At 44.7% G+C, this 26,709-nt stretch overlaps 1 protein-coding gene across 2 annotated transcripts in view; it reads left to right on the top strand.

Moving 5' to 3' along the window:
- Positions 1–26,709, top strand: part of UBE3B (ubiquitin protein ligase E3B) — a 2,019,282-nt gene that overhangs the window by 1,973,521 nt on the left and 19,052 nt on the right. For both annotated transcript variants that reach the window (XM_069619417.1, XM_069619418.1), the window contains exons 26-27: positions 18,123–18,234; positions 18,413–18,505. In XM_069619417.1, coding sequence (XP_069475518.1) covers positions 18,123–18,234; positions 18,413–18,505 — 205 coding nt within the window. The remainder of the gene's footprint in view (positions 1–18,122; positions 18,235–18,412; positions 18,506–26,709) is intronic.

The raw sequence follows: 26,709 nt of genomic DNA, 5'->3' as shown, positions 1-26,709 counted from the left end.
TAAGAGTAATTATAAGTTACTTACCGTAGTGACTAACGTACTCTTAGTCTATAGTCCCCTTTCCTCCATACGTCCCGCCAACCTCCCCCCTAATACTGATGTCATTAGTCAATGTTAAATCTATTGCCAACGTGTCAATGGGGACTGAGGTGTGGCGCCGGAGGGCGGAGTCAGGGCAGCGCATGCTCCCTGTGCCCCACCCCCGCACGCCTCTAAGTTTAAAGGGGAAGAAGGTTTTTTCTGGTGAAAAAGGTTCCGTCTCCCGTCCCTTGGAAGGAACACCCATACAGTATGGAGGAAAGGGGACTATGGACTAAGAGTTATGTTAGTCACTACGGTGAGTAACTTATAATTTATTTAGAGAGAGTAAGTTAGGAATGGTAAGGATACTCAATGTAGTTAAATAGGTGCAGGGGAGAATAATACGACTCTGGCACAAAAAGTCACTCATATATAATCGCTAAACTATAAAGTGTCCATAGTTAGTGGACACTCCCGCCCCCTGCATACCTTGTATACTGATTATATAATCAGTTAGTAGACAAATGGTGGTGATGTTTAGATTAAATAGTTAATGTTTTCCATATATCACTTAACATTTGTATCAATTGCATAAATATATAATGTATTAATTAATACCACAAATAGAATTTCTTAATCAACATGTTACATGTCTCAAAGAGCTTGACGCGTTTCGGGAGTTGGTCTCACTTTTTCAAGAGCAGAACTTTTTCATCAAGTAGAAAGTTTCATAAGGGATAAGTCCTGTTTTACTTTAGAACTAGAATTTGTCATCATTCAACACGACTAGACATTTAGACTATTTATTTATTTATTGCAGCATCCCAATGATAATAAGATATCTGCATTGACTCACATTCCAACGTCTTGAACTAGACACACAGGAGATCTCCTAAATGATGAATCCTCACACAGAGATATAGTCGAACACTCAAAACACACAGGATTAGATTACTACAGGTGATTACTCCCTTCATTAATATAAGACATTAGGACATCTCAATATAAGATCAATACTGATCAGCATTCTCTCACTTTTACTTTTATAGACATCATTGAAAGGTTGAAGTATGAAGCTAGAAGATTGAATTACAATTCTGTACCTTATGAAATGTTGTACATGATGAACAAATTCTGCTCTTGAAAAAGGGAGACGAACTCCCGAAACGCGTCAAGCTCTTTTGTGACATGTAACACGTTAATTAAGAAATTCTATACGTGGTATTAATAAATTATATATTCATGCAATTGATACAAATGTTAAGTGGTATATGGAAAACAATATTATTAACTATTTAATCTAAACAATGAGGAACAGTTTATTTCATGAACCTTCGAGAATAGAAAACGTAAGACCAGGAAACAAGGCTGAAGAATCCTGTTTTGTGTGTCAGAGGTACCCGGGGCTCTCCCACATCGATAGTGAAGGTGGGGAGAATCACTTGCCGCCGTGGTACTGTCCTTTACTCCTACAACAAAGCAGCACCAGTGAAGTCAGCAGAGCTGGTGAAAGGTAGGCCATACTTGTACCCCTTAAATATATTGGGGTACTCCCTGATCACGCTCACAGCAGATTAAATGCACCCCTCTAGGGAATTAAGGCCATGAGTCTATCTTGCAAGAGATAACAAACTTTAATCTTTAAAAAGATGAGGATTGGAGGGAATGGCAGAGGCTCTGCCATTCCGACCAGCAATCTGTCTTCCTTGGCTGGCCGCTGCTGACTAAATGGCAAGCAGGCACCTTTATATACTCTTCAACTTGGTCACTGGATACTGGCAGAGCTCATCCAAAACTGTTTTTCTTGCCATACAAGGGATGCTATAAACCCCGGTGTTGCATGGCCAGGTTTACATTTAGACCAACCTACTTTAACATACTGCTGCCTCTGCAGGAATACATTGTAGCTCTTACTTAGCATAATTTGCTATGTTATAAACATTCATTCATAAACATCTTCCCGCCATTCTCTCAACAGTTCACTCAATAAAATTATATTTGATCTGGTCCAGTAATTTCAACAAAAAACCCTGTTATCACATAACGTTGCATTGTGTGCATGAACATGTACATTCTCCTATTCTTAGTCTGCATGGGCTTTTGATGAACAGAGACAGCTGCTCATCCATTTCATGTGCTCTGCGAGACCTAGCCTCAGTGAAGCAATGCCTGTAGTCTACTTTTAGCACAGGCTGCATTCCTTCTGGCAGAGAGCCTGCTTTGAGATAAGCTAAATACAATGTAACAGTTTTACAAATATATTTAGCTAAATAGTTATAGTTATTTGCGCCTTATATTTCAATCCTAACTATCTTTATTTAGTGACCCTTCTCCCCCCTGTACTCTTGTAGTGCTTAGAAAACAGTTAACAAAAGTCTTGCCTAATACTAAAGCGCTTGGGAAGTTTGGGAATGAAGGAAAGCACTAGCCTCCTTCCCAACACAGGTGAGTTGGGGAGACTGATACCAGACCGGTCTGTGTTGAAGCCAAGGTTGCAAGCGGCAACATTGTATAGTGAATGCTGAAGCGAACATTGTTTGAAGCGTATGTGGAAATCCACACAAATAATAAATTGAACTTTGAAGCCAAGATACGATACCTTAGACGGAGTGGTCCAGCACTGCGTGCATGCTCATTTGAAAGTCTCTGTAAGGAATCCAACTGAAAGGTGGCAAAACGAAAGAGTGAAAAAGAATGGTGAATCAAAATGGTCCTGCAGTGGGTCAAGCAAAGTCCAATGCACAATTGAAAGTCTTGGATGTTAATAGCGTAAAGAAAGTTGATGACAAAATAGATGAAGTTGGTCTGAGCCCAGCGGAGGGAGATCAGCTGAGAGCTTTTGGTTAAAGCAAGTTTGAGTTAAATTGACTTTGGTCCGAGCCCAGCAGAGGGAGACTAATTGAACATTGTGTTAAGAGGATCTGAGCCTGGCTGAAGGGGATCCGGGGTGAACCCTGAATCAACTGAAAAATTTGATGCATGAATATCCTACAAGCATTGTGTTAAGGGGATCTGAACCCGGCTCAGTGGAATATGAGGTGAATAGTGAATCGCCTAAGAAATTGAGTACTTCTGAAATTCTAAGAGGAAAATAACGTATTGTTTGTTTGTAAGAGGAAAATAACGTATTGTTTGTTTGTCGCATCAGACCCTCTGAAAGAAGAGACTTTGAAAAGCAAGGAGACTTTGGCACGGAAGGCCTGGGTACTAATGATTGAACTGTAGCCTTGTGCTAGAGAAGCCAGAGACTGTGCTAAGCTCGAGTGTACCGTCTTGTCCCTTGCTGAAAATGTGGGGAAAGTAGGCCAACGTCCTGAACCTCGTAATATATCATTTTGTGAACACTTCTTTCTTTTTTGTTACACTGTTTCCCACACTATTTGTATTTAGAGGTAAGGACTGGCAATAGGTTTATTAGTATAGGCCCTTTTATTTTGACAAGACACCACTAGGACTGCGTTATTATTTTTTGATGGTTGTAGCTTGCTCCCATTTGTAGATTTAGGATTAGATAGGTGTTTTTCAAACCCTTTTTGAAGTTCAATAAACACCCTTGAACTGTGGGCACTTGTGTCTGCCTTACTGTTGATGCCTTGCCTTCCTTACAAATGACAGGAAAAGGTTGCCAAATGTACAAGAGCTTTAAAGAAAACCGGATTGAATCAGGCAATTGCAGCCTGAGGTCATCAATGAAGAAAGAGAACCTTCAGCTGTGCACACAAAGTTAAGACACGTGTGCACACAAAGTTAAGACACAAGTATCAGACACTATAGTCCTGTTGAAGGCAGATCGTTCTTTGTTCACACGTTTGCTCATTCCTTCACAAAGTCAAACTGATATTGATCTACATAAATGCTTGAGGAATTAAGAATTCTCTGCAGTACCTCCTTCAATGTTCAACTTAGATGATACCATGATTTTAGCTGAAAACAATGAAGATACTGGACGAGGAACAACATACAGAGGTTTCTAACATCATGACAGAGGTCTCTTTATTTGTTAATGAGGATAGATCATTTGTACCACGGCAAACATATTCAGCAGCTGTCCTTGATGGAAGGTCAGACTTGCAAGCACTGCAGACACCATAAAATGTGAAGACATACCAGGACCTTGCAATTGAATTCAACAAGAAAATGGGAACTTATCTGCTGAAGTATGATGAAACTCATTTAGTATTTGATACCTACCTAGAAAATTCAGTCAAGAACTCCATGCGAAGGAAACAAGCAGGAAAAGCGACACTGGTTGAGTACAAAATCCACAGATTCTACAAATATTGAAACATTTTCCATGACAACCCTCGTATTGCATTCTAAAACTCAGTAAGATTTAACAGCTTACCTCTCAAAGTAATTCTGCATACACAGAGGTAAAATGATGTCTGGTGTTAGGGAGAATTCTCATTTTATGGCTAATTTCCCTTACCTAGTGAGTCCCCCAGCAGCTTTGCTGGATTTCTGGAGTTTATTTTTTTCCACTTGGTAAGAGTGTGAGCTTTTTCCCCACTCTTACCTGTGTGTTGCCATGTGTATTTCATCTGTTTTTGTGATTGTGAACTCTGGAGTACACCACCTCAGTAGCCCAGCTCTTTTGTGTTTTACACAGCACCTTCAGTGCAGTGACACAGGGTTGTCTTTTAGACTTCCCACCGACTCCGTTTCTGGGGCTGACTACTCTCTACAGAAAAGTTGCCATTAACTTTACATAGTCATTTCACCACAGATCCAGTACACCCCATCTTACATGGAGTATTGGGAAGGGTTAATTCTTAGCCCTTTTTATCTGTGCCTCTTGGAGCATTGTTTCGCTCCCTTAACATTAAGAGTTGGCTGGTGGCAGTGGTATCTACCCTAATTTTCCTACTGCGATTATATTACATAACGTGGTATTGTTTCAAGCTATTTTAGTAGCCTCGAACTTTAAACCCGCTAGCCCAAATACTTTTTATTTCGGCTGCGGTTGGGTTTAATCATTTTTTTTGTTAACATCCTTCTTGGGTCTTTCTTTGCGTGGAAAACCAGGTTTGCCTCCTTTGTTCGCTGACCTTTGGCGGCCTTCTGACCAGAAGCCCTCATTTGGCGTCTGGGTGTCTAGATAGGTTGAATGTGAGGGAGGGGTGTAGTCACCCCCTGCACAGGGTATCCTTGGAGACCCAAGTCACACTTTGTGTCGATTGGCTGAGGTGGTTGTCCGGGCTGGACAAACCCCCCTGCTGAGTAATCACTCAGTAGTCAATCGACAGCCAGGCTGTGTGAATGGGGGATTTTGGCATAAAAGGCAGGACTCTTGGGCTAGAAGTCAGAGTCGCCACTGAAACCGAAGAGAAGCAGAGAAGAATACGGCTGCTGCAACCCCAAATCCCGGTGAAGCCCTGCTGCAGTCCTGAGCTATCTACCCTTCAACGACAAGAGAAGATCCAGTCTGGAGTCTTCTTCCCTTGAGCCTGGTGGGATCAACCATCTCGTCTTTTCTTCAGTCAGAGAATCCTCTCCTGGGTCGAAATCACTGCTGTGCTGTAGTGGTCCGGATAGCCATCAGAAGAGCCCTCTCCTGATTTAAAGGAGCGTACCTTCTATTCATTGTTGTCCTTTTCGCTGCTGCTGGCCTCATCCCTGCGTAGTGCAGATCGCTCCAGACGACGTCCTTCTTGTCCCCACGACTGATGTCGCAAGAACCGTGAGTCTGCAGGAACTACCAGGAACAACTGCCGTGGCACTAGCTTTTCACCAACGGAATAAGGTACTGTGCACATTTGGTCGGTCTCTCCGTCTGACCAGCCGGAATCAGGGTGATCCCTTTTCCTCCACAAAGATTTGTTCTTTCTTCCCTTCCTCTTATAACTTTTCCTTCCATTTGACGATCTTTACGAACTCTTGGCATCTCGAATCTCGAACTGTTCAACGTGTGATCCTCGGCAACTGATTATCTGCTCCATTGACACTGGAACAGGCCTATTGACTTTAATCTGTATCTTTGAACAAGTCCTCGGGTCTCCTTGCCTTGAAAAAGTATTGCCTATGATTTTTATTCACTTTTCCCTTGTTTGAAATTCTTAAGTACAAAGTGTGTTTTAACTTCGTGAGCATTTCTATCCGCGAGTACGCGTTAGTATCGCAACACCGGTCTGTCAAATCCTAATGTACTTATCTTGAATTTACTGGAACAAGTGGAATTGGTTGTGTGTAGTGTATTTTACATGTGGTTTCGAATTTATAGAAGTGAAGTGTTTTATGAACAGATGGTTTAAAATAAATGTACTTATATTTTTTTACCTGAAACCTTGAGTCAGTGTTTGCTTGAGTCACAGTAATTGTGGTCCTTTGTGTAATCTCCACTACTGCTCATTTACTCTTGAGATAAGTCTGGCTGCTCCGCTACCACTTTAACAGTGTAGTACAGGCTTGTACCAAAGGTGAACTTGTATTACCACTTGTAGTCTTAATTGTGTGTAGTGGTTCCTAAGGGCACTGCACAGGATTCTGCCTAACATCTGGATAATCAATATTCTGCTACTATGTGTACGCTTGCATGTGCACCACAATCAATCATATAGCTGGAACGGTGCATGCGTCCAAAGACGGTGTGCTGTGCATTGCAAATTCTGAGCTTAGTCGCTAAGGCGCCCAGAACTGTGTAAGTGTGTTAATGTGAAAGGACATCTGTACCACACACTATCACCGCCGGAATGGTCCTCTGGCTCTCTTGCGGATCTGAAAAGGAAAGGGGGTAGGGTGAGTTAGTATGACCGAGCAGGAGAAAGAGCAAGAGAGCTGTGATGTAATGTTGGCAGCTTCAGTTCGGTTAACACTGTTCGCTGAGCTTAAGTGTTCATTTCGGTTGGTAGCCGTAGTGTTATGTTGTGCACGGATATGTGTGATTTGTTTTGTTGTTGTGGTATAGTGAAGTGAGTGTGGTTTGGTGTGCATTAAAGGTGTGGTTGTGTTTAGTTAGAGTTTGAGAGGTGTGTGCTGAGGAGTGAGATTTTTTTAGTGGGGATGGTTAGTCGCATCGCTATCTAGATGTGACGCATGCTAGCCTTCACAATTCTTTCCCTAGCTTGTGCCTGCTAATCTACAAGTCTATCTAGATGCGGCTCCTGAATAGTCCCCACATTTCCGTTTAAATGTGATGGTGGCCAATATTCTCAATTCTGTCTAGATGTGACCCAAGCTAATATTCACAATTCTATCTAGATGTGACGCAGGCTAATATTTACAATTCTGTTTAGATGTAACCCAAGCTAATATTCTCAATTCTGTCTAGGCAAACTAGTTCTGTCTAGATGCGAAGCAGGCTAGTGTTCACAATTCTGTCTAGATGTTACGAGGGCTAATATTCACAGTTCTGTCTAGTGTGACGGCGACGAAGAGCTCTGTGATAACGATTTTGTAGATGATGAAAATGTACTCTGGAACTCAGAAGATAACCTGTAAAACCTTAATTTCTGGGGGCGTGGCCAGGCGGCACACCATGCAGACGTGCCTCCTTTGAGCTCCGGTCTGCAGCGCCCAAGTCGGCCGTATTAACGCTATCAAAAGAAGAATTTCGGCCCCATATGAACACGAAGCTGAGATGACATCGCGGGGGACCCGATGCAGAATTCTTGAAAAAGAGAAATCGGGATTTATGCTCTTTTAGCGCCGAGGTTCCTGGCACGGGGAGATCCAAGATGGCGGATCGCGCCCTTCCCTGCAATCCCTGTTGGAAGACGATGGGCCCCTGCGGCTGTAACGGATCTAAGATGCCGTGGGCAGAACGGAAACACGAGCGTCGCTGAGCTCAGCAGAAGAGCCCGGTAGAGAGCGGGGATCGAGCCGACCAAGCCGAATGTCGTGAGGAGCGGTCTTGATCTCCCCCATTCCAGCCAGCTGCCTATCCCCGCTACAGCGATTCTGAGCCTCCCCCTGTAACCTCTCCCACGACGGATCGCCTTGGCTGGAGGACGGCGGCACCCGAGGGAGGTCCCATCCACGCACAGCTGACTCCCCGAGCGCTCGAGCCCCAGGCCCCAAGGCGGGCGGGCTCCCTTGGCCCTCCCCCCCCCCCCCTGCGGAACTGACGAGCCCGGACCCGGCTGGGCCTGGAGGACGGGAGAGGACCCTCTCGTCTCTGGAACAGACCAGCAGCACCGGTGAGCAGCCCTGGCCAGCCCAGAAAACCGGCCCCGGACCCTGACTGGAGAACCAGACCGGGCAACAACGGATCCGCCCTGCGGGTGAGTCCCCCGCTTCCTGCCCCCATTGAGTGCGCTGCGCCCGCCTGCCCCCCCCTCTGGGAGCGTTGCTCGGGGCGGTGAGGCACGGGGTGGACGGGCCTTCCGAGGGCATCCGCCGCGGGCTGCCGCCTTCTCAACCCGGTCCACCATTGGCCCCCCAGCCCTGAGGCCGAAGCTGCACCTACAGGGCCTGACCCTGCGGAGCCGGAGAGCGGACCCGGCCGGCCCCCTACACCGGGCCTGGAGGTCGGTGACGCCCGGGGGAGGCCCCATCCTCGACCTCACGGTTAGCTGACCCGGGAGCGTCAGCCCCTCGCCAACAGCGCCGGAGAGCAGACCCGGTTGGCCCCAGAAGACCGGGCCCCCGGACCCCGACAGGAGGACCAGACCGAGCAACAACAGATCCGCCCTGTGGGTGAGTCCCCTGCTGCCTGCCCTTCTCGAGCGCACTGTGTTTGCTCGCCTGCCCTCCCCCCCCCACCCCCGGGAGCAGTACTCGGGAAGGTGAGGCACGGGGCGGACGGGCCCCTGGGACTGGCCAGCACCTGCAGTGCCCGACCCGAGAAGCCTGGTAGCAAAGGGTCCATGGAGAGTGACCCTGTCCATCTCACCAGCCCAGCAGACTTACAACACTATGAGGCCACATTGTTCCATGGCGGCGTGACTACGGGACCAGATAGCACATACAGCAAGTCAATCAGGTACTAAAAGCAAAGGGGGCATCCACAATCATGGCAGGGGGTCCTGGAATTAATCTAAAAGGAGCCGTGGAGCCGGGAGAAGGGACCACGGTTAAGGAGGAACTCTTTGGGAGGGTCTAAGCGCCCAGGAATACCCTGTTTGATCTATAGCAGTACTGGGACATAACTTTTGAAGCCCATAACAACACCAAAGCACGGGCTGAGTGATCCTACACACGCCTCTCCTCAGGTATCTGGGGTCTTTACGAGAAGCCAACCAAGCGCAAAGCACGGGCTGAGTGATCCTACACACGCCTCTCCTCAGGTATCTGGGGTCTTTACGAGAAGCCAACCAAGCGCAATCTACAGCACCCTGGGGATGCCCAAATCTGGGACTAAGCAGAAAACACGCAATATACAAGCCTATTTATCACCACAACCAAGATCCACGTTCCCCGCCCTAACCTCGGAGCGGAATACCAATATGGCGGTGTCCAGGGAGGATCTGGAGAATATGTTCAAGTCCCTTAAACAAGATATCACCCAGGAAATAAAGAAGGAGATTAAAACCTCTAAGGACTCTTTGGCCCAGTCACTTGCAGATCTGACCTCTCATCTTGGAGGCCTGGAATCCAGGGTCAATGATCTAGAAAATGTCACCTGCGTTCAATCCCATGACAATCATGCCCTGGCAGGAAGAGTAAAGATTATCGAAGAACATCTGGAGGACATCTGGGCAAAACAAGCCGATCTTGAAAACAGGTCGAGACGAAACAACATTCGCCTGCGTGGAGTTCCCCGGAAGATCCCCGACCGAGACCTAGCGGAATACGTCGAGACATTCTTCAGATCCCTCTTAGAGCTGCCACCGAATGAGGAACTAAAATTGGACAGAACACACCGGGTGTATTCCTCGGCCCAGCTGAAGAAGAATCTGCCTCCAGATGTACTTACCCGAGTGCATTTCTACCGCCAGAAAGAAGACATCATGGCGGCAGCCAGGAACTCAGACTCAATCCGATTTCAGAGCACTGAGATACATCTATTCCAGGACCTTGCCCCATACACCCTGGCCCGCAGACGGCGCCTGCACAGAGTGACAGCCTGGTTAAGGGATCAGAGGATCCGGTATCATTGGGGGTTCCCCTGCAAACTCATATTCGAACTCAACAATCAACACCACATAATATCCACCGAGGAGGAAGCGAAAAGCTTGACGGAAGAGCCTTCTGACGGGGCGGACCGCAGCCCACGGCCCCCGGTGGACGATGAGCCCACCTTTCGCCCCTCTCCAAAGTCTAGGAGGGGAAGATCCCGCCGTAGGCCGGGGAATGCGACAGCCCCTAATGACGAATCAGATCTGAGGAAGACATCGAAAACCCCTGGCGGGGCCCCTTCGCCAGCGTCCTCGGAGGAGAAGAGTTGGGCAGAGATCTGTACAGGCTGAAGGTGAGAGAGCGACTTTTTAACCTCACCAGAAGAAAGGTTCCCTGCGAGGATACCACCTATCCCCTGCCGGGACCCGAGGCGGGAACCCAGCTGTGAGAGTGTGGTGCATACCTCCCAACAAAGTTCTCCCCTATGCTTTGATATGTTACTCTCCCCTTGTTTCACCCCCCCCCCCCTTGGCAGGCCTCACCAGAGGCCCTCAGTCAGACTGTTACCCACAAATGACGATCAACTCTCCCATGTTAAACCCCAGTTTAACCACGGTAGTTCCTGCTACCCCTGGGCCTTAAGTTTAAACGTAGTTTGGGTTCTGGAAATTCTATAGTTGTAACCGACTTGGGCGTCAGACTGGATGGCGCCCGACAAAGGTATTACTCAGGTTAAATTACCTTGGGGTCTCCGACCATCGCAGTTCTTGATGGACACAACTAATGTAATTGTTGCTACAGATCCTTATTATAAGTTTTTTATTGAGTTTCTTATGTTATGTTCCCACCTGTTGCTACCAGAGAAGGTCTATGTTCTGGCTCACCACGCCCCTCACCCCGATTGGTCCTCTGTGCCCCACCCAAGGAATTGCATTTGGCGGAGATGGCCGGGAGATTCAAATTACCCACGGAACCTGAGCGACTGAGCCATGGCAACCCCTTGCTACAAATGTATCTCACTTAACGTGCAGGGTCTGAATTCCCCCCTGAAGCGAAAAGCACTTTTCCATAGATTGAAGTCTTTAGAGGCCTCCTTTCTATTTCTTCAGGAGACACACCTGTGCCCAGCGGATGAATTCCGCCTGAATGACAGAAATTATCCCATTAGATTTTTCGCATCAAGTGGCCTGAAAAAGCGTGGGGTTGCCATCTTGGTGCGCAAAGGGATCTCTTTCAGAACTAATGGACAGTTTTGGGATGAAGAGGGGAGGTTCCTACTGGTTAACGCTACACTAGATGGCCGCAAGGTCACTCTGGTTTCCATCTATGGCCCAAACTCTAATCAAAGCCAATTCTTCGCAAAGTTGTCCAAAGCCCTATTTGACCACACTGAGGGGGAGGTAATTCTAGGAGGGGATTTTAATGCAGTAATCAACCCCATGGCTGACAAAACACTACCCCCCACAGTAAACGATGGTAACAACTTCAAGGCCCTCACCTCTGTACTGCAAGAGCATTCCCTGATCGAGGTATGGAGATATCTTCACCAAGACGAAAGAAATTATACGTACTTCTCACCAGTACATGGTGGGTTTTCAAGACTCGATATGTTCATGATAGCTGACTCATTGATCCCTAATGTGTTAGAGGCAGAGATCCTCCCAGAGGCACTAGCAGATCATTCCCCGGTCCTATTATCGATCACACCCCCACGAGTCACCCCGCCCGCGAAACCCCCCTGGAGGCTAAATGACTTCCTACTAGATGATCCAATGATTCGGGCTCACATCAAGGAAACTATAGAACCGTATTATAGCGAGAACAACACGGGAGATGTGGGCCTGGGGACTATCTGGGATGCAGGGAAGGCGGTACTCAGGGGCCACCTAATAGAACAGGCAGCGCAGCGGGGGAGATCCAGAACATTGTTGCAAGAGCAATTAGAGGAGGAAGTCCTCAGGCTGGAAGGGCTGCACATGAGGAAACCCACTCGGCGCACATTAAGGGACCTGAGAGTGGCCAAGAAAGCGCTGGAAGCACATCACGTGGGGAGGGCTGCCTATGGCATGATGCGCACCAAACAATTATTTTACACAAAAGGGAATAAAGCAAATAGATTATTAGCGGCCAAAATAGGGAAGCAGACCAAACAAAATAGAATAGACTTCCTAAGAGACAGGACAGGTAAAGGCACACACTTGGAGGAGGGCAAATGTCACATCATAAAAGACTACTTCACGGAACACGCTACCCCATATATAGGGAGCCCGGTCCTCATTAAGGAGTTCATAGACAAAGCGGAACTCCCACAGATACCCCGATCCCTGAAGGATACCTTAGAAGCCCCAATAACGGGGAAAGAAATAGAAGCAGTCATCAAATCCCTCCCCACTGGGAAGGCCCCGGGCCCAGATGGGTTTACAAACAAATTCTATAAAACCTTCGTGAAGGAACTCACGCCACATTTAACCACTTTATTTAATGCCCTGTGGGAATTGGGATCAGTCACCACATCTATGGCCGAATCATTTACCACCTTAATATTAAAACCTGGAAAAGACCCAGCAGACTGCGCCTCCTATCGGCCCATAGCCCTGCTTAATACCGACGGCAAGATCTTCAGCAAAATCATAGCGCGTTGTCTGGGAGAAGTATTACCTAAGTTAATAGATCGAGACCAAACGGGTTTCATTCAAGGTAGATCGGCCCATGACAATATCAGAAGAGCAATTGATCTGATAGCCCTCGCCCCCTCTATCTCAGCCCCTCTCTCACTACTATCATTAGATGCCCATCGCGCCTTCGACAGTATGTCATGGAATTACCTACACTCTGTCTTGAAGGGATTTGGGTTTAGCCCACACTTCTCCAAACTGATACTAGCCAACTTCCAAACCCCCACCACCCAGGTTCGAGTCAACGCCCACTGGACTCCGCGTATACCCCTTGGCAGAGGGACCAGGCAGGGCTGTCCCCTAGCCCCGCTGGTGTTCGCGCTCGCAATGGAACCTCTAGCCCAACATATCTGCTTACACTCTGAAATCCAAGGATTTATATTAAAAGATCAGACTCACAAAGTGGCCTTATACGCAGACGATGTGCTCTGCTTTCTGCGAGAGGCCCAAACCTCAGTCCCCCCGCTCATGGCTCTGTTGGATAAATTTGAGCAGATCTCAGGCTTCTCAATAAACGCAGCCAAATCAAAGGGGCTTAACCTGTCCGAAACCCCCGAAGTACTAAACGCCTTAGAGAACAAATTCTCCCTCAGCTGGGTGACCTCCAAAATACCATACTTGGGAGTGCACCTGACTGCAAGTTACTCTGGGCTGGTGAAGGCCAATATCCCCCCACTATTTAAAGAAGCCAAAGAATCACTACTAAAATGGGGCCCCATGGAAATTTCCTGGCTGGGGCGAATGACAGCTGTTAAAATGACTCTACTACCCCGCCTTGTCTATGTATTCCAGGCGCTCCCAGTTCACATCCCAGAGCGAGACCTACAAGACCTTCAGAAAGCCATTGGCCAATTCATCTGGCAGGGTAAAACACCTAGAATTCAGCGCAAGATCCTCACCAGAAGTAAACAGCTTGGGGGACTAGGGCTCCCATCCACGGTTAAATACTACTGTGCATCTCAGATAGCCCCTATCCTGGTCTGGGCGCTCCAAGAGGACCCCCCAAATGGAGAGACATAGAACAGACACTCACTGTGACCCCCCTATCCCACCTCCCTTTCTTGCCGCGGGAAGCACGAGCTTCAAAACAACTACCACTCCTCCCTACCACGAGTGCCTCACTCAGATGTTGGAACAGACAGCTCACCTTAAGAGGACTAGCCCCGGGTCTGGGCCCGATGACTCCGATTACACAGAACCCTACCTTTACCACGGGGCTACAACCTAGATCCTATCATAAATGGTCGGGAAATAAAATCTTGAGACTGCAGGAGACATACGCGGACGGTGTCCCCTTAACATTTATCCAATGCAAGGAGAAATTTAATCTCCCAGAATCTGAAAGGTTTAAATATATCCAATTTAGGCACTGGATCACCAACCCACAAGTTAGAAAAGCAGCCAATAGACCTCCCATAGGCCTCGAACTAACTGCGATAGAAGGTCAACGAGCCCATAATGTAGCTACATGCTACCGTCTCACAGAAATAGCCCCAGAGGAGGAAGAACTGCCGTACATGGTATCTTGGGGGAAAGAACTGGGGAAAGAAATTTCCCGAGTCGTGGCAGAGAATCTGGGCCAGAGCACACAAGTCCTCCAGATGCACGACAGTAAGGGAATGCGCACTCAAAATATGCTACAGATGGTACTTCACACCGCAGAGACTGCATGCTATGAACGTCGACTACCCTGAGACCTGTTGGGCAAAAGGGGACCTGGGTCACATGTGGTGGCACTGTCCGACCATTACATCTTTCTGGTTGGAGATTCGCTCCAACATTAAAGATATCTGCGGAATCCTCCTCCCCTTAGACCCAATAGTGATGGTCTTGGGAGATTCCCCTGAGGACGGAACATACCCGCAATCCGGCCCTAGAGCGCAGCTCATTACACACCTACTAATGGCAGCCCGTCTTACACGAGCGCGCTGTTGGAAAGAGCCTGAGGGCCCCTGTATTGCACAATGGTGGGTCAAGGTCTGGGAACGGAGAAACTAACAGCCACATTACTGAACCGAACGGACAAATTCCGACAAATCTGGGGCCCATTTCTAGACCATACGAAAGAAAAGGAACATATGTTCTTCCAGCCAAGACTGATCAAAAGCCTTCTCCAGCCCTGAGAATCTTAGTACAAACAAGGGACATGGCGATCTAACGCCAGAACATGAGAATAGCAGACACCAAGAACAACACCCGGGCTATGGAGTGAACCGGTGGAAAATAAATTCCCCCCCCCCCTTTTTTTTTTTTTTTTTTCCTTCTTCTTCTTTTCTTTTTTTACATACAACTGCAGCAATACACCCCCAAGAGTAACAGTAACAATGATGTCACAAATGAAATATAATGGTTAAAATGAAATGTCAATCCACTGTTAAATTAATTGGTCTCAGCGCTATGCGTTGAGTTCTAGGCAGGAGAACAATGATGTATGGTTGAACTGTATTCAAATATCCTTGCCATTGGTTATACTGTTAAAGATGTCAATGTGAACTGATGTTTCAATAAAAAGATTTTGACAAAAAAAAAACTTAATTTCTCTCTTAAAATGTAAATCGCTATTGTAGTTTTAATGAATAGTATATTTCAACGAGAAAGTTGCTAATTATTTCAAATGTTCTAATTTAGTGAGCATAAAGTCAAGGTTTGCGATGAAGTAGCAATAATTTACGAGGCTGTATCTCGGAAACAGTAAAAGATATGAAAACATTCCTTCTATAAACTTTTCTGTTTCTTTGATCGTGTTTAACAAAAAACCTACTTAGCACATTTTTCATAGAACCACCCTAAAAGCAGTAACAACTCAAATATGAAATTGGTATCCATAACGGTGGCTATCTTGGATTAATGACGTCACACAGGCTCTCTACCACAGATTCAGAGAAAACACCTGGTAGTACATGATTGTATCCTTCATTATCAATGCATCCCCATTAGACATACCTTTCATTCAAACTCCCACAAACTAAGTTATTGTAACAGATGCCCCTCAACTATGCTAAGTCTTTCAGTCTCCCACCATAACGTTCATGCCATCTCCCCACTTAAGTCTCTACTCCACACACAACGAATAAAAACAGACCCAGAATGCATACTTATGTGCAATGCAGAAACACTAACCCACAGAAAACCGTCTCATCACCATAATGCCCAAACACGCCATAACTGACATTGATAAAATGCACAATCTGTTTACTCACCTCAGGTTACACGGAGCTCACAGGTTTCCCCATTCCATGCATAAGAAGACCATGTAGCCATGTTGTTTCCCATTTTGAATTTTAGGAAGCTACACGTCCCAGAATTCCAAGGAAAGAAACGGGGCTGGATGGCCATCTCGCGCATGGCAAGGGGAAAGTTGAGACCTCTAGGTACACCCAGGTCAGGTCCCAATGAAGTATGTGCCAAAAGCATGTAGAATCCTACCCGTACACAGAGCCTGTTTTCTTAAGACCTGCATGCATCAACAACAGTAAAGCAATCTTAAATGGTTCCCTATGCGTCTATGAACCAATCCTAGCAACACTTTACTATTTTCTGCACAACATGAAAGCCATGTCGTTCACTCTATCAGCATTTAACAGTTTGTGAATATAAAACGGCCGAACATTCGTTTTTTCTCGTATCCCAACCACAGCCAGTTAACTGTTACACCCGCACGCACGGCTTTGGTTGCCTTCATAGCTCGATAAACCACTTTACAAGGATTATTATAACCAGTGGGTAATGTCACTAAGTAAATGGAAGGCCAGCAGACGGAATTATAGGTGTTCCCGATTCCTATTGTTCCTCCTCGCCCAACAGGAAGGTCTATCTGCAAAAGTGCCCATCTGTAAAGTCTCCGTAGCCCCTGACAAAAATCCCCCTGCCCCCATCTACCTTATGTGATTGAAACCTGTAGGGTGTTTTTGGAAGGTCCTCAACTAGTACTTTATGAATGCTCAGCAATTCACAGGACCCGAGTATTGGATAACAACAAGTTGAAGAAAACAATGTAGTAAAGAGGCATATTCATGAGTGCTTGAGGACAGTTGGGTAATTGAGCTTGTTAGTTCGCTTACTTTGCACGTTTGTAGATTTATTTTTTTTGTTACCATTTTCTGCAAGTATTTTATTTTATTGTTTTGTATGTGTTTTACATGTGGAAGTGATTTTATATATTTGTGTAATGAAGCATGTTTACATTTTGGGTGATATCCAGTTAACAACAGTATGCAGTGTTGATGGGCATTCTTTTCACCCAGACACTGCTTAGGGTTATTATAATTACAAATTCCAATAATCTAACATCTGCTGGCCTAGTATATCAGTCTAGACCCCCTTTTTGAACCAACATTAATTATATGCCGGTTCGAATCCGGGCAGGGCCAAACTCAGCCTTTCATCCATCCGAGATCGATATGGGTAATAATAATCAGCCCTCAGATACCTGACCTAAGGGTTTGTATAAATGCTTTATTATTATTATTATTATTATTATTAATATTATTATTATTATTATAATGTATAATTGATGAAGCAGCTCAGATCCCAAGTTACAGGAAAACAGTGGTATTTCAGCATTGTCCTTGTTGGTACAGTTAGAAGACTGTGTTTAGGAAAACTTGGGGACTAAACATGATTCGCTTTAATGAGAAGTCAAGTATCTTGTTTGTGATGCATTAACCCAACTGGGCTCCATCCAGTCCCTGCATTTCGTCTCACACGTTTAACTACTCCAGTTGTTATGCTTCTATTGAAAACATGCTTTGCTACCTAAATGTAAAATAAATGACCAAGTAGTAGTCCATAACTTGATTTGGAATTATAAATTCCATTAGTGTCCAGGGGAGTTGCACCAATCAATCAGGAGGAGGGGAACCTGAACTGGATCTGTCAGTATACGCCTACATTCCTTTCCAGCCTCCTGTGCCACACCTCAGCCACCAGTTTCTTTTTCCTGCCGATCTCCATGCCCTCTCCACCCCTCGGCTAACAGCCCCCATGCAGTCCACCCTACCTCCCACTTCTCCCCATGAACATGCCATTACCCCTCATTACCTGCCTCTGCTACATCCAGTCCTGTTACGGGGCCTCCTCCTGTCCACTCATTGGATGACATGGAAACGGGACAGGGTCACTTTTCCCTATACTAGGCAGTGATTTTTGTTGGTAGTTTTTTAAGCGAAGATGGCATATGGGAGAATATTAGCGCAACAGATGTCAGCCCGGTGTGCTAATAGCCTTTGGTCTGATGCGAGCCTCAGCAGAAAGACTCCGGCTGGTGGCTCGTTAACCACTGAAGCTCTCCCCAAACCTCAGGAGTTATTGCCACATTCAAGGTTTTTAAGTAACACACTCCACAATTAACCCTGATGGCAAGAAGATACCTAAAATGGAATTATGCTCTCTGGTTCCTTGTAATCAATGTCATTACTTGTCACTTTTCAGGAGACACACTGTGTATTATGGTGGCTTTCATGGTAGCCATAGAGTCATAATCTGGCTCTGGGACATTCTCGCCAATGACTTCACATCAGAGGAAAGAGCCATGTTTCTGAAGGTAAAGATGTCTTGAGTATTGTGGGTTGCCTGTAGTTCTATTGTATTGTAACATAGGCATAATGTCGACTGCAAAAGCAACAAAAAACAGGCATTGTTCTTTTGGAGAATGCCTGGTCAGTACTGTATTGAAATAGTCAACTAACATATGCCCTCTTCTAATCCTTTATTTTTTGCAGTTTATTACAAGTTGCTCAAGACCTCCATTACTGGGATTTGCTTACCTCAAACCTCCTTTCTCTATCCGCTGTGTAGAGGTTTCAGATGACCAGGTATGAGTATTTCTTGCTATGTTCCCTAAGACTGTTAGACTTGCTACAGTCCCTTTGACGGTATGCCTAAGCTATACTAGGGCACTAGCTTGTGCTACCATGCGCAACTAGCTGATGGACACAATACAGGGTCTCTAAATCAGAATGAGGGCAGTGCTGTACTCGACAAAGGTTTCTTGTTTCCTTGGTTGTAAGGCTGGGTGAGGGAGGCATAGGCAGTTCGTTGAGAGACTGGCCTTAATGCAGGGTCTTCAAACTGAAGGGCTGGCACTCCTAAGGGGGGGCCTGAGGATGTCCAGAGGGGCCCAGACTACTCTTTAAAAATGGATTAAGATGGCTGATTTTAATATAATATATAAGCAGATTTTCTAATGCTTATATTTTCTATTAAAAACAGTCACCTTAATCCATGTTTTAAAGAACCTGGGGCCCCCTGGACATCCTTTGGGCCCTCCAGGAGGGGGGCGCAATCCCCTAGGTGGGGGGCCCAGAAACAATATGTTTACTCAAGGGAGGGCTTGGTGTCAAACTGGAAAGTGCCAAGGTGTGCACTGCCAAATATTTTGAAAACTGTGAGAAAAAAAATCAAAAAATTAATGCATCTACTCATAAATAGTAGATATTGTGTTCAAAGGAACAGACTGTGCGAAGCCCAGCGACACCTCAGCCTAGTGAAAACATAAAGAAGAAAAACCGACTGAAATTGCTCAGCTATACAGTCGCTCACATATAGTACCCCATATGAGGTTCCATGCTCATTTTGTGGGATCCATTCACGTTAAAGTAAACAAAAAACGTACTTGCTTCATATAATATACTTCTTGTAGATTATACTCCAAGAACAAGATGACATTTGTCCAAAATCAAAAATCTTTAATTTTAAAGTGTTGCAAATTCAAGACATTTCCTTAGGAAGAGAGAGCAAAAAAAAGGGGGGCTAACAAATAAGGTGGAGAGATTTAATGCCAATGCATTTCGGAGATTCAATCTCCTTCTTCAGGGCTATACTCTCTGCTATATGGTAAAACATAGTCATATATAAATAAGTTATTTCATGAACACATATGAATTACAACATATTCATTACGTAAATAAGTATAAATGTACCCACCAGCCATTAATATACAGCATCATGACATTGAGACCAAAGTAAGAAAAAGAGAAGGAAACATTCTAATGAGGTAACTGCAGTTGCATTAAGAATTCTGATTACAAAGTAATAGTTTAACTAGGTACCTTAAGGTGACTGCCCACTGTTTTTAGGGCTCCTAAACAAACTAAACATCAAGTAAATCGATATTCACCTGCAAATAAATAATACGTGGTTGTGTAGGTATTGTAAATACCATCAGAATGGTGTGTAAACGTGTCACTGTTAAGCTAGTACTGACATAGATAACGCTCCTGTGGTCGGCTAGTGTTAGTGCGAAACAAATAATCCTCCTACGAATCAGCAGCTGTGTGTAGAGTCTATGAGAAAATCCAGGGAAATAAGTGTTATATCCACTATAGGGTTGTTCATCTAAAGTACTGTGTTCCTTTCCGTGAGCACGAAGCTTCACTTGCAGCCGCCGTGTCTAAATTGAAATGAGGAGTGCACATGCGGCGCTCTGTCAGTTATTTATAACTGGTTGCCATGGTGTTCACTGGAGACGCCTGGATTCGACACTCCTGAGGGTGTGTCTACATTTTAAGTGTCTCATGTCCCAGCTTCGGCTGTGCAGCCTCTGCAGGGACGTGCAAAACACCAAGTGTGTGCATAAAGCATACTACTGAATTGATACAATCGTGAATGAAATAATTTAAGACAATATATGCCTAAACCCTCTAATGCAGTAATATAACGTACTATAACTGCCTGTTTTACTTGATACGCTCACGTACACGGAGGCAAAATGTCGACCAGCTGACGGGTGTCATGGCAACTCATGAGGAATCACTCAATTACAGTTGCCGAGTGTGTACGGCTCACATTTAAGTAAATATCAGTACTGCAGTGTTACCACATCAATAATAGTGAAGTCTCAATTTAAATGTAATGCGAAGGAGTTCAGATGTGTGTAAACATTATAAATGCTTTACTACTCAATTACTGTTTGGTCACTCAATTAAAATAACAGGAGTCCCTCAATCCTAGTAGCCGGGTATGTACAACTGACCGTTGAGTGAATGTCAATACCGCAATGTTACCACATCGATGCTAATGAAGTCTCAATATAAATGAAAAGCGAGGGGGTTCTGATGTAAGTGAAATGTTGTAAAGACTTCACTACTCCATCTATCCTGGAGAGCAGATACATTCTTATTTCACAGGATTTCAATTATCACTAACATACCCCTCAATTATAGTTGTCGAGTATGTACAACTGACTGTTAAGTGTATATCAATACTGAAGTGTTACCACATCAATATTAAATGGAAAGCGATGTAAGTGAAATGTTGTAAAGGCTTTACTACTCATCTACCCTCGAGAGCAGATACACTATTGTTTCGCTGGGTTTCAATCATCGCTAACAGAGTGGGACTAAATCATTGCATTAAGTCAGATGATTTGGACGGGTAAACAACACTACAAATACTAATATCATGTTGCAGATGGGTAAAACTCTGTATCAAAGCTATGAGTACAGGCTCATATGATAATTCTAACCAACACCCATATGTCTATAACAAATAGTACCCCAGTGCTCAAAAGTTTTCTTTGGTGAGGAAATAGGGTGTCTTGAAATATTCCTATGTTCAAATGTGCCTTATGCAATTAGTCAGTGTCTAAAGGGCTTTGTGATGTCCATGCCTGTCAGGCTTTATCATCTATACAAGATATGTACTGTGGTCAACAGGAAAAATATTCTCTGAAGTATCTTCTAATTAGATGTAACATTCAAAATTAATCTCTTCATTCATGCCAAACGGGCTCAAACAACCCATTCGGTCAGTCCAAAAGGTTTCTCTTTTATCAAGTTTTAGATCCATGTTCTCATGTGGGTTCGATGTACTCACAACCTCCCTGGAATCTAATTTGTGATAAATTGTGTTTTTTCTCTACCCAATGACGGGCAACTGCAGAATTCATATTGGAGTTACGTATACAGGACTGGTGCTCATTCCACCTTGTTTAACCATTCTTTTGGATTTGCCTACATAGTGTAACCCACACAGGCACTTGATTACATAAAATTGATATTGGAGCTGTCACATGTAGCATAGTGTTTTAACTTGATTTTCTGGCATGTTCGTGAGTGGTTAATAGTGTCTCCCTTGCTAACAAAGCTACAGTTTGCACAGTGTAAACAAGGGAAGGTTCTGACTCGTCGTGTTCTAGGACTTCTCATCTCTAGTCTAGTAGAAACAAGTTCATCCTGGAGATTCCTGCTTCTTTGGTAGGCAAAATTGGTGGTTCCTTGAAAAGGTGCAACACCCTCTGGTCACAGGTAAGTATTTGCCAATTCTGATGGATGATTTTCTTGATTTGGCGACTTTGTGATAAAATTTGGAAACTTACACCAACCTTATAGTGTCCTTTGTGGTCTTGGTAGTGGACAAAAGGGTTTCACTCTTCAGTGTATTTATCCTTGCTGTTGCTTTATCTATGTCTGTTTTCGTGTACCCACGTGCTAAGAATTTCTCACACATTTTTGTATGTTCCCTGTTGTAGTCCTCTCGATCACTCACAATTCTTTTTACTCGTAGCAACTGACTAAACCGTAAATTCGGAATCAGATTTGGTCCGTGGAAACTTAAACGATGCAGCAAATTGTTTCTATCCATCTTTTTACGGAATAAGGTAGCGCCGAAGCCATTTATATCCATTTTTATTTTCACATCAAGAAAATGAATTTTGGTATTGGATGATTCACATTTCAACTGTATACGTGGGTAAATACTGTTGAGGTATTCAAAAAATGGAGCAAATTCATGGAAGGTACCAGAACAGATGCCAAAGATATAGTCCATGTATCTTATCCACAGATGTATCTTACATTTCCATTCTGCGTGAGTCAGGACATGGTCTGTTTCAAACTTAAACATGAAACAATTTGCATACATTGGAGCCATTGTTGCTCCCATGGCTGTGCCCGAGACCTGTAAAAAGAACTTATCCTTAAAACTGAAAATAAGAGTTCACAGAGATGAACTGTAGTAGTATGAGAATAAATTCCTTTTGTGCTCGTATTTCTGATGTTCTTAGGAGCATCCACTCTATGGCCTGTTGTCCGAGATCATGCAGAATCGATCTATATAAACTCTTGACATCTATGGTGAAAAGAAGTTCTTGTCGTATGTGGTCAATTTCAGTAGTTGGAGGAAATGAGTTGTGTCCTTAATGTGAGTCTCTGTTTGCTGTATGAGTGGTTGTAGAAAGAAGTCTACATATTTATCAAGAGGTTGTGATATACTGTTCATGCCAGCCACTATCGGCCTGCCTGGGGATGTAGTGCGTCTTTATGAACCTTAGGAATCGTATACATATTAGGGATCCTGGGATGTTGATTGTACAAAAGTTTTAATGTATTGTGGTTAATCCAGTTCAGATCTTGGGCTTTTTTCAAAAGTTCTTCTAGATTAAATTTGATCTCAACTGTTCGGTCTCTGTCTAGTGGCGCATAGATGTTTGTGTCTCCAACATTCAGCTTCATAGTCTCTCGTATTCAAAATGACCAATGCACCACCCTTGTCTGCTGGGCGGATGGTGATCTCCTTAGTTCAATACAAATTCTTAATGAGACTCATCTCGTGTGGTTGCAAGTTCTTATGGGTGGGGTGTTTAAAGTTCAACTTTTCAAAATCCTTTGTCACTTTTCTTTGAAAAATCTCTACTGATGGTACTGTGATGGGCGGAATAAAGTGACTTTTTGCTTTAAATTCTTGATAATCTGGTTCATCATCTTTGGACGAAATCTGTTTGTTATTGGCAAGTTCATCAAAAAATACCTTCAGTTTAAGTTTTCTCGTGAACCTAAAGACGTCAACTTTGCTGTCAAACAGTGATGTTCCATATCTAGGCTCAAAAATCAAACCTTTTTGAAGAGTCTTTATTTCGACTAGTGTTAGTGGTCTCTCAGAAATGTTGATTACTAAGTTTTCCTCTGCTGTTGTCTTGTTAAGGGATCCTATTTTTGACTTCCTTTTGACACGTCGCATTCTTTTTTTCGTGTTCCTAAAAAAGCCACAGGCGAGGCATTTGTCTGTTCTGGAATAGGGGAGTCATTCGCAACGGTTGATGTTCCTGCTCTGCTAGTTGTTTCGCGTGACGTGTCTGTGTCAGAACTCGAGGTATTACTAGAGTCGTTAGGATGTTACTGTGTGGTCTGGTGGTAGGGCGTGGTCCATATTTTTCCATCCACATGTACACTTCCTCATTCAGATAGTCATACATGTCCCTTTTGAATTTACATATCTTCTTCTGTTCTAATTCATTCTTATAACTTTCCAATTTATGATTGATCTCGGTCAAGATGGTGTCATAATCTTCCTTACCAAGATTCTCCATTAATTCTTTTTCAATTTCCGCGATCTCTGCATCCACGGTGGTACGATTTTTAGAAAGTTCTTGGATAGTGAGAAGAATTGGGTCTAACGAACATTTGTTGTGGATAGCTTCCCATTTTCTGGGGTGATGGCATGCAGTTTACGATAAATGTCTTTTCTGATAAGGTATTCCAATTGTTTTATATGTTTGGCTGGGTCTTTAGATGAAATATTAGATGCACCTATAGAAGAGTCACTGATAAGGCCCAAAATGGCTGTTGCTTCTTCCGTTGTGAAACCTAATGTTTCTGCATGTTTTGATCTCATAACCTTCAATGACTTCGAATGACATTTTTTATAGAAATGCTTATAGCAAATGTCTTTACAAGGGCATGTTTGCACCTGAATGTCTCTCAAAAATAGAAAAACTGGAAAGCGCCAAGGTGTGCCCTGCCAAATATTTTGCAAAATTTGAAAACAATTCAAAAAATTAATGCATCAAGTCATAAATAGTAGAGATTGTGTTCAACGGAGCAGGCTCTGCAAAGCCCAGAGACACCTGATCCTAGAGAAAACATAAAGAAGAAAAACCGAGGGAAATTGCTCGGCTATACAGTTGCTCACATGTAGTACCCCATATGAGGTTACATGCTACTTTTGTGGGATCCATTCACGTTAAAGTAAACAAAAAACGTTCTTGCTACATATAATATACTTCTTGTAGATCATACTCCAAGAACAAGATTACATTTGTCCAAAATCAAAAATCTTTAATTTTAAAGTGTTCAAAATTCAAGAAATGTCCTTAGGAAGAGAGAGAGCCAAAAAAGGAGGCTAACAAATAAAGTAGTGAGATTTAATGCCAATGCATTTCAGAAATTCAATATCATTCTTCAGGGCTATACTCTCTGCTATATGGTAAAACATAGCCAGATATAAATGACAGTTATTGCATGAACACATATATGAATTACAACAAATTCAATACGTAAATAAGTGAAAATGTACATACCATCCATTAATATACAGCATCATGACATTGAGACCAAAGTAAGAGAAAGAGAAGGAAATATAATAATGGGGTAACTGCACTTGCATTAAGAATTCCATCTGGTTGGGGGCCTGGCCAGCCGAGGACGTATACGGATGCCTTCTTGGGGAGCTCCGTGATCCCACTCCACCTCAAGGCCCAAATCCCACTTTAAAAACGCCTGCAGACCCCAGCAAAACGACCCATGGGTATATGAATACCTGGGGCACAGACAGGGGAAAAATGAGGCAGCAAGGCGCATTCCTGGAGAAGTTCTGAGTAGTTTTGTGGTGCGGACTGTGCTCCCCGCCAAAATGGCGGCCGCGACCTGCCGAACGGCTGAGGATTCCGGAGAGGCAGACTTGCAGCCAGAAACTCTGCCCCAGGCAGTATCTCTGCATCGGGGGGAAGGAGACGGCGAAAGCAGCCTAAATCACGCAGCAGAGCTGAGGGTGACTGCTGCGGATCGCACAAAAATCGGTGGTGGACTGTGGTCCTTCACCCCCCCTCCCCTCCCTTCCCTCGCCTTGCGGTCGCGAGGGAAGCAGCACGGACCGAGCCGCTACAGGAGGAGCCCGAGAGCGGATAGAGGAGGAGGCGGACGCCACCAGCAACAAGTGAGCATCCGCAGCTTCAAGGGGACGGCCGCCCCATCTCAAGTGCTCGGAAGCAGAGCAAGGCAGAAGGCTACAGACCCAAAGCAACGGTCCGCCCACCCGCTAGAGGTGAGGAGTCCTGGGGAGGGGACAACGAAGGAGGCACGTATATAAATACATTGCGGGGGAAAAAAAAAAAGAAAGCGACTGATTATCTGGAACCCGGGGTGGCATACAAGGCAGCAAATACTATCACAAATAAACCACCTACAACCCAATGCGACGAGTGCCCTGCCATACTGGGGACAATGGCCCAGTGACACCAACTTTCCATAAGCACAGCACAAACATAAGCACTGCACAACTGAAACCACGGATGCAAAGCATAAATAAATGGCGCAGTGGCTGCAGGGGTAATGCCAGTTGCATTGGCGACAAGAAGATATAACAGTCTCATATGCCTATGTAAATCGGTCAGTGGACTGGGCACTCCTTAGGTAGTAGGAGGTGAGGAGACCCATGATGGCACTCCAAGATAGGGCCAAAGCACGGGCGACCCTGTAGGTGACTGAAAGGGGAGAAGTATTATCTGTGTTAAACGCCCTTACAAACCCAGAGGGCCACAAAGCACTGAGAAAGGAGAAGACACCCTCCTAACTCAAGCCTCAACGGAGGACCCCCAAAGAATGTAAAAGGATAGTAAACCCGAAAGGACTTACTCAATTAGAGTCAGGGATGAAGACCTGATGCCGGGACACGAAAGAGCTTCAAATAAGCACAGTAGCTCCCTAGAGGCACCACCACCACAAGAAAGAACGAATTGAGGCAGTATCTGGGCAATATCTGATATGAGAAGGCACTCACGCCTAAACAGATCCTGAGATTCATTGTTCCCAAGATGTGCAGCATAAGGCGTCAAGATATACAGGTTTTGGAAGAATCCACTGGCCTCAGGGGACCCAACGTAACACCAGAGGGACTCTGCAGACAAGAGACGGGGGCTTAGGGCCAGCTTTGGGGGCAACTAGAGCAAGCACAACCCCCTTCAACACCCCCTCCACACAGTCAGCAATATGTCCAAGCAAACTCCATAACCGAAAAATCAAGG

Source organism: Ambystoma mexicanum, chromosome 10, assembly GCF_040938575.1.
Source record: "Ambystoma mexicanum isolate Mex_15411 chromosome 10, UKY_AmexF1_1, whole genome shotgun sequence".
NCBI classification, from domain to species: Eukaryota; Metazoa; Chordata; class Amphibia; order Caudata; family Ambystomatidae; genus Ambystoma; species Ambystoma mexicanum.
This window is presented reverse-complemented; position numbering and strand designations above follow the sequence as displayed.